This window comes from Musca autumnalis, unplaced genomic scaffold (genome assembly GCF_047663935.1).
Source record: "Musca autumnalis isolate F117 unplaced genomic scaffold, ASM4766393v1 scaffold_3, whole genome shotgun sequence".
Taxonomy (NCBI): domain Eukaryota; kingdom Metazoa; phylum Arthropoda; class Insecta; order Diptera; family Muscidae; genus Musca; species Musca autumnalis.
This window is the reverse complement of record NW_027411866.1, coordinates 74,271,078-74,279,816: the sequence shown is the minus strand read 5'-3', so window position 1 is coordinate 74,279,816 and position 8,739 is coordinate 74,271,078. Positions and strand designations below refer to the sequence as shown.

The window sequence follows — 8,739 nt, the reverse complement described above, 5'->3', positions numbered from 1 at the left end:
TTAAAAGTCAGCTGGCCAAACTTATAAATTTTTACGGGACAAATTTTCCCAGCAAAAATTTGCAAGTTCTCAGTCTCAAAAAATCTCTCTCAACTCTCTCTCTTTTACTGGGGAATTTTGTTATCGAACAGCATTCAGTAAAAATTTGTTCCAATTTTTGGGTTATCGTACAGACCTAATGTTTAACATTTCACGTTGTTTACATTGAACAGCATATTAAAAGTCAGCTGGCCAAACTTAAACACTTTTTACATTTAACATTTTTTATACATAAACATAAGTTGCCAATTCCATACAATATCTGTCAAATAAATGACGTAAACTCCCAAAACACCTGTTTTAATTGCAAGTGTAAAATGCATTTTACAAATTTTTACGGGACAAATTTTCCTAGCAAAAATTGTGGTGAGATGCCAACAAGTCCATTTTTGTAATTGAAAAATTAGAAAAAAACATTTTAGTTGCATTAAGTATTTTTTTGTTTTATTTTGTACATCTCTAGGGTATATATAATTAAATTACATATTAACAAATTATAGTAAATTTCTTGGAAAATTAAAAAAATAATATTATTTTATACACAAAAATACATTTTTAAACTCTAACGGTCAATGACAACCACATTCTTTGGCAACACTTTGGGGATATTTACTTAAATTCACACTATCTTCATTCAAATAATGCAAAATGGAGATGGAACCCAATACGGTGGGTACACAGCAAGGCTTCGGCAAGTTTGGCTGTTTCAAATGCATCAGTGTCTGAACTATTGCATGATTTGTGGCGTTCATTTTCGAACCCAAGGGGAAATTGCATTCGCCACCACAAAAGAACGCTTCAAATTTCTTCGGCGCAATAACCCAGTCATGCATTTGTAAATCATTGAAATCCAAAGTGAAATTTAAACGTTCACAGGATGTGGGCAATTTGTAGATTTCCTGGACTGGTGGAGGTGGTGGCCTATAATAATCGGCAGCTTTGCGTTTACGTTTGATGACTTCACGTTTGAAACGTAGTTTTTGAATTTTAGTCATCAACTCGGGGCCATTGAAATAGCCAATGATAAAAGGTTGCAGATCGATCAGGTCATCACTAACATTTGGTTGCACTAAACCCAAATCACTTGGCAGTATTTCAATGGATTTTGATTCATGGGCGGGATTTTCCATTTCGAGTGTAACCCCCACCAATAGCTCATTTAGGCGTCCAACTTGTAATGACTTGTGCTGCAGCCAACGTGATAATATACGTGTCGTATTAAATTCCAACCAACCTTTGTATGTGGTTGTTGTATTTACAGAGGCCAATATTCTCAATGCCCCTGTGTATTGTTTCCTCACCATAACGCGTTGATAAATTGAAATTATTGCCCTTTGGACATCGGTGTTTTGTACAAATTTCCCTAGGCTAGGCTGTTGATACATACGCAGGGCTGAATGGGCTAATTGCAAGTCTCGTGGTACATCATTGGTGTTAAAACCAATCTGCATATCTGTGGCAATGGGTATATCGGCAATAAGATTTGAGTTTTTCCTCATTTCTGTATAGGGGAGGAGAATAAAATTGAAAGTTAATAAAAAGTTATTCCAAAGAAAATTCTTCGTTTTGTTTTGTACTTACGTTTACTGGAAAAGGTAATAATATTGTTGCACTTTTCAATTTCCATACGATCATATTTGGTTATGAAACGTTCTTCCCGCAAAGCTCTTCTTTGGCGGCCACGTGTCAAATGCTCACGAACATGATCCAATTCCTGTTCATTTTCCGTTATATCATTGTAGACTTCCAGGAGAAATTTCGATGCGGAATTTTTTAAAGACAGTTTTGGTTGGCCGTGGTTTTCAGGTCCCAAACCCAATATATCCACTATTTCAAATTCATAACCCGTCAACTCTGGCATTTCTCTTTGTAATGGTAGCCGATGTTCAATGGTTTCCATGGTGTAATCAATTTTCAGATTTTGTGCGTCTATATGACAAAATCTGGTTGTTGCTATTAAAATGGAAATAATCACTGATTTCAACATTTTTCCTTTATGTGCCTGTATCTATATGATGTTGACCGTTTGCCTAATATTTTCCAATTGTCTGACTAATTGTCGGTGTTTTTCCATTTTATACTTGGGTTTCCTTTAAATGTGTTTTACCATTAAGCTAATCGTCTACCTGGCGCCATTTAGGCAAGGTGACAATTCTTATCTGATTTACCGGTGTTCATCATAGTTTTATTATCTCATTATTACCTGCGGTGATTTGTTCTTGAAAAGGTTTTATGACACTTACAAGTAGGATTGCAAAATCATCAACGGATTTTATAGTTTACGATTGGAATTTCTTAGAATTGCCTACCCTTTTTGAATTCATCGTTAAAGAGACACGTGTTCAAAGTATGACATAACCTCTATGCATGTTATTTTAAGGACAAAGTTACCAAGAAGTATTTTTAAGGGCTTAGTCGGAAATTAGCACGTCTTGTATTCTATTTGTTCCAATCTATACATTTGTGGCGTCTTATTATTTCATATGTTTCTGGAGTGAACCATCGAGCCCTAATGATGTTCAAAATGTCTTTTGAAAACTATATTATTCAAAACGGTCCGGAATCTTCTCGGTAATGTGAAAGCAGCTGGATGAGCCATTGATATCCGCCACATATCAAATGTTCGATACCATCAACCACGCTACACGTCGACGTCGAACGGTGTCATCGATGCTTGCCTATAGGAAGTCAGACGGCTGCACCATCCTGAGCGTAGTTGAGCTAAAACTAATCTGGTTTGTCGTGGCAGCTGACGCTCTTCCCCTGCGATAGATAGGGGATGTTCTCCGAGGACTGCATTCACACGATAATTGTTCATGGCATCAGCTACTGCATCCATGTAAATGCTATTTAAACCTTCTTGATAGGCTTGTTGATCTAGAGGTTATCTCTTGTAACGTTGGACCTCTCTTTCTAGATCATGAACATCCCTCCTGACATGCCGGTGTGGGATTCCTATCCACCATATTGATGGCTCTCGCGGTAAAACCGAACAATTACTGCAGCGAAAGCTGCCATTGTGTTGCCGTACCGGATGAATTTTTGTCTCCTCATGTAGATGGTCCACTGAAGACATGAGGAGGCACCCTGTATCAGTTCTCAAGGCAGCATTCTGACATGCTTGAATATTTTTCTATCGCGTTGCACTTATATTCGTGACCATATTGGCGCCGCATATTTTACCACAGACCTATTTGGTTATATATGGTCAACAAGGTTTCTTTATCAGCACCCAAAGTGCTGCCGGCTAGGGACTTGAGGACCTTGTTCCTACAGCTTGTCGTAGATAGCTGTGACATGCGCGGACGACATAAATATTCTGTCGAATGTGACCCCTAGAATTTTGGGGTAGTTTGTGGTCGGAATTCTGCTATCATCGACCATGGCACCCAACTTCTGTTCAACTCGCTGCCGTCCATATGGTGAACGGAGTAGCCGTAGATTTAGTGGCGGATATTTGTATATTCCTCACGTGGAAAATGGTGCTAAAATCAGTCAAATAAGAGTTCATCCTTTCTCAAATGACATCAGGGAAAGTACCTGATGCCAGGATTGTACAATCATTCTTTACGATAGAGGGGCGGAATACAATAAAACTTAAACAGTTCCCGAGATATCACCCCTGGACTTTTTGTTCCTGAATACCACGTATGACTGACGTCCACACATATAATTGATTATCCAACACTTAGCCTGAGGGTTGTTTGCTCGATGCCCTCAAACAGCGCGGAGTGCTTGACAGTATCAAAGGCTTTTGGTAAGTCAAGCGCCATCATCACTGTTCTAATCAGACGGCTTGCTCTGGTTGAGTCCTCGACTAATATGTATGGAGATGACGTGCAGCGCTATTGTCGTGACGTGCTGCTTACGGAACCCATGCTGACGATAGCCAACTGGATAGCTATTTCTGATGCTGGGGAAGACCAAAAGCTTCAAGGGTCTTTGCTACGGGGTACAAAACGAAATCGGTCTCGGGAACGATGTGGGTGTCTAGCGACAGGTTAAGAACTTTAGTGAGATACTCGACTCCCGGCGGGTCCAGCAGTTTCATCGTTACCATGGAGATTTTATTAGGGCTCAGCGCTTTAGAAGATTTAGCCTTCCTGATGATATTCGCAACATCATCCATTGTAAATTGTGGTGGTTTATCCTCGGTAGAAAGAGATCTTATGCGATGTAGTACTCTTCTCTTTGCCCTGTCCATCGCGGGGTGCTCGACAAACTGCCCAGCTTGCGACATAGGCCCGCATGGAACACTGGCCTTTTCAAATGTAAATCTGTGGTTACATTCCATCGAAACAGCCACATTCCTAGAACTGGAGATAGAACGAGAGCCACATTAAGTAGAATTATAACATACAAATGTATAAAATACTGTTACAACAACAACGATGTCGTAGCTCTAGTTTGAAACTTTGGGATAGTTCCTCAATCAATCGACTGCACTTGGGGTACAGACAAAAAAACCTTGTTGACCTCATATAACCCGATCGCGTGGTCTGTTGTATGCTATATGGCGCCGATGTTACCCTTAAGCGATGGAAGAGTATTGATACCTGGAAGCGATGGAAGAGTATTCATACCTGTACGAACTGTAACGGTATGACCCCAGTGGAAAAGAAGATTTCACCAGTACGCCAGATGAATAAGCTTCGTTATAGGAACTAATTGGGCGCTAAGAATCATCCTAACTGTCTGTCATATATGCCAATATAACGCCGAGAACAGCATACCAAACTACTTGCTGTTAATCGAACGGCGACAGGTTCTGCGACACCGGATTGACCCGTAAGCACCTTCCGGTAAGCGGCTGCCATCTCAGTGTGCATATGTTTGTATTTGTATTGTTTTTCTGTGTTGAGAGCGGCATATTTCGAAATACCTGCTCTGGTGTCTTTTGGTCAGTGCCGGGACGAAAGAAAATACAGGACAAATTTGGATGTGCTTGGTTTGTCACATCCGTATCTATCACACTCAAACTTGTGTGAGATGTAATAAATTTCGCGAGTGGGAACATCTCAGGGATTGCTCTGGATGTACCAAGAACACAGCCCCATCGAGTCGTCATCAGAATACGAGATTCCCCCGCAGTTCACACAACAGCAACCGTACATGCAGCACTTAACACCACTCGTTGCTGTTCCAATTCCTAAAAATACATTCTTGCTTCAATTTAATTGCAATGGACTCCAAGGTAAGATCGAAGGAATAGTGGCATTTATGAGTCGGAAGAATATCATGGTCGCGGCGGTGCAGAAAACCAAGCTCAATAACTACACGCAGTTACAGCGTTGTGATGGTTACCTCGTACTGAGACCTGTCACGCTTGAGTTTGGCTCTAATGACCCATACATGGAATAAAAGTCAGGTGAGGAAATACAGAGGTAGAGTTGCACAACGCCGATAAATAGCCGTACTCCAGGTTATAGGCTCAATATTAGACCACTTATGTAAGCTCATAACCGTCTGGTCTTGGGGGACTTTATGAGTTGTGGCATTCGGTTATCGGAAACGACCAATGAGGTATATCGCTGGCTGAGCAGATTAATAGCTCTACATTCCGCACGACTAATGAAGACGTCTCTATCAGAAATAGCGGATAGTGCCATAGTTCGCCAGACATAACCTTCGTTGTTTGACAAATGACGTCAGCTGACAACCAGTCGTTTCTCGTAGGTCTCCTTATAATCGTCTCCATCAGTAAACCGCCTGACTTCAATCATGGGAAATCTAATTGGCCTAGTTTCAGAGAGTTCACTAATCACCGCATCATAGACCTGACCGACTCTTCTGTTGTTCGGGCGTCTGAAAGGGATTTACTGAACATTATCACAGATGCAGCCTTTCGCTATATAGCAGCAGAGGCGATGCGACAAGCATATGATCGTGATGAGCTATTTCGAGCCAATCCTAGTGACCCCAGAGTTAGGGAGTTGACACTAGATGTTAATAGGTTACTAGATCATCTGAAGGGTTGAAACATTTGAGCCGGAATTAGAGAATTGTGGGCAATGGTTAATTCACGCTCAAACTCTGGAAAGAAGGAAGGCAGGACCTCTGTCACGTTAGTGACGCTACGCTGACTGATCCGAAGTATTGCGCAAGTTGTTGATTAAAATAACAATTTGGGAGTGGCAGTACGAAGATAAGAATTCTTCGTCGCATTAGATATCTTCCAACCGAGGAGGAACCACCACAATTTACTCTAAATAATCCAAAGCGTTGGGCTGAAACAGCTGGATGAACAGGGAGTTGAGTATCTCACGTAAGTTTTCAATCAGCCGCTAGTCATCCATATCGTGGAAATGGATCAATCCTAGCAAAAATGAATCTTACAGACCGATTTCGCTTTTGTCGTCCGTAGCAAAGACTCTTGAGACTTTACTTCTCCCCAGCATCAGAAATAGCTGTCCAGTTGCCGATCAGTAGCATGGGTTCCGTAAGCAGGACAACACTACAACAGAGTTGCATGCCATCTCCACACATACTAGTCGAGGATTCGAAGAGAACAAGCTGTGCGATATGACAATGTTGGTGGCGCCCACTTATCAAAAGCCTATGGTACCAGTACGAGGGCAGTTCGGAAACTTCTTAGCCTAGCACAAAAAGCGCGGTATAAACAGAAAAAAGTTAAGTGTTTTGGAAACTTCCATCTCTGTTATGAACACATGCTAAAGTTTGTTTCGATCTGGCAACTCCTTCATATAGAAACAGGTGTTCAAATAATATAAATATTTACATAAAGAAGGTTTATCGGGACAAGATATTCATAATGATATGGTGAATGTGTTAGGTGAAAGTGCCCCTTCATATGCAACAGTAAAAAATTGAGTTGCTGAATTTAAACGTGGTCGTACAAGCATTGAAGATGAACCACGTAGTGGACGTCCAAAAACAGCAACAACAACAGAAATTGTAGTCAAAGTGCATGATATGGTATTAAATGATCGACGAATAAAAGTGCGTGAAATTGCTAATATCATGGGCATCTCAAATGATCGAGTCCATTTAATTTTGCATGAAGAACTACAGATGAAAAAGGTTTCTGCAAGATGGGTGCCGCATTTGTTAACAGTCGGTCAAAAACGCATAAGAATGAACATTTCTCAAGCTTGTTTGGATCGTTTTAAGCGAAATAAAATGGATTTTAAGCGTCGTTTCATAACTGTTGATGAGACATGAATCCACCACTATACTCCAGAGACAAAAAAACAATCTAAACAATGGACTGAAGTTGGAGGAAGTGCCCCAAAGAAGGCAAAAACAATTCAATCGGCTGGTAAGGTTATGGAAAGGGTTTTTTGGGACTTCAAAGGTATTTTATTGATTGACTATCTGCAAAAGGGTAAAACAATAAATTCAGAGTACTATTGCAACCTTTTGGATCAATTAAATGTACAAATTCGAGAAAAACGTCCTGGCTTACAACACAAAAAAATTATTTTTCATCAAGACAACGCACCAGCGCACAAGAGTGTTTTAACAATGGCTAAAATCAACGAATTAAAGTACGAGTTGCTTGACCACCCACCTTATTCTCCTGATTTAGCTCCCAGCAGAGGTGGAAGCGAGTCGATATTCGGTCGGCGGCGCGCCGCCGCTTCTCCTTTTTTGAAGGTTTTAGCCGCCGCCGATTACATCGGCTCAAATCGGCTAAAAATCGCCGCCGTCAACTCGACTGGAGATGGCTCGCGCCGATATTTTTTAAGGCTGCCATCAGACCATCTGCCTTTTCACATGTATGACATCAGCTGCTCTGTATATTAGTATACCCAAAGTGACAACATACATGTGAAAAAGCAGATGGTCTGATGGCCGCTTAATCGATTTAAAAAACTATGATTACACTGGTCAACAGGACTTTTGTTTCGACCGAAGTTGCAGTTGCTTCTAGATGAAATCGGCGAGTTATTTTCAAATCCGGTCCCGGGTTTCTCCATCAGCTCTTGTTTTTGAGATATAGCTCAAAATCGGGTTTTACGTGTTTAACCCAGACTTTCGTTATTTTCGGATACAAACAAATATTTTTTGTGGGTTTTTCGACATTAATATATTAAGGAGATGTTGTACGCTCGATACAAATCGTTTTTGAAATAGATATGGTGAGTATATATCAAAAAAATATAGAAAATATACGACGGACCTTGTAAAAACTGCATATTCTGAGTACTTTATGCTGTAATTACGTCATCGGGGGAAGTCATAGGATCTTCATATAGCAATGCGGAAGCAATTAAAAGAAGCAATTTTTACAAGGTCCGTCGTATATTTTCTATATTTTTTGATATATACTCACCATAACTATTTCAAAAACGATTTGTATCGAGCGTACAACATCTCCTTAATATATTAATGTCGAACAAGTAAGAACGGCGTTAAGTTCGGCCGGGCCGAACTTGTTATACCCTCCACCACAAGTTGTATTGAAGTAAAATGGAATAATTAGTTTCCTTTCGTGTATGAAGAAGGCTTAATACTAAATTTCAGCAATTTCGGTAAAACAATGTGAGGCACCATTCTATGGGGGCTATTTCAAAACGTCGATCTATTCCGACAAATTTCTGACGGAAAGTATTTAGGCTCAAAGAACACTAAATACCAAATTTCCTATATTTCGGTAAGAGAGTCAAGAAGTACGCTTCTTTGGGGATATAGGAAGACGTGGACCTATACTGATAATACTCTTCTGGAATATTTTAT

At 40.3% G+C, this 8,739-nt stretch overlaps 1 protein-coding gene across 1 annotated transcript; it reads right to left on the bottom strand.

Annotated features, from left to right (window-relative positions):
• Positions 1 to 543: 543 nt before the first annotated feature.
• Positions 544 to 2,081, bottom strand: scw (screw). Its single transcript, XM_073976426.1, has 2 exons — positions 1,621 to 2,081; positions 544 to 1,540 (listed from the first exon to the last, which is right to left on the bottom strand). Exons 1-2 carry the CDS (start codon positions 2,024 to 2,026, stop codon positions 609 to 611), a joined length of 1,338 nt encoding a protein of 445 aa, XP_073832527.1. The 5' UTR covers positions 2,027 to 2,081; the 3' UTR covers positions 544 to 608.
• Positions 2,082 to 8,739: the final 6,658 nt, after the last annotated feature.

Coding starts and splice junctions, on each gene's coding strand:
- scw (XM_073976426.1), bottom strand. CDS start 2,026: ATGTTGAAATCAGTGATTATTTCCATTTTAATAGCAACAACCAGATTT. Junction 1,541..1,620: donor TATTACCTTTTCCAGTAAAC/GTAAGTACAAAA, acceptor TCCCCTATACAG/AAATGAGGAAAAACTCAAAT.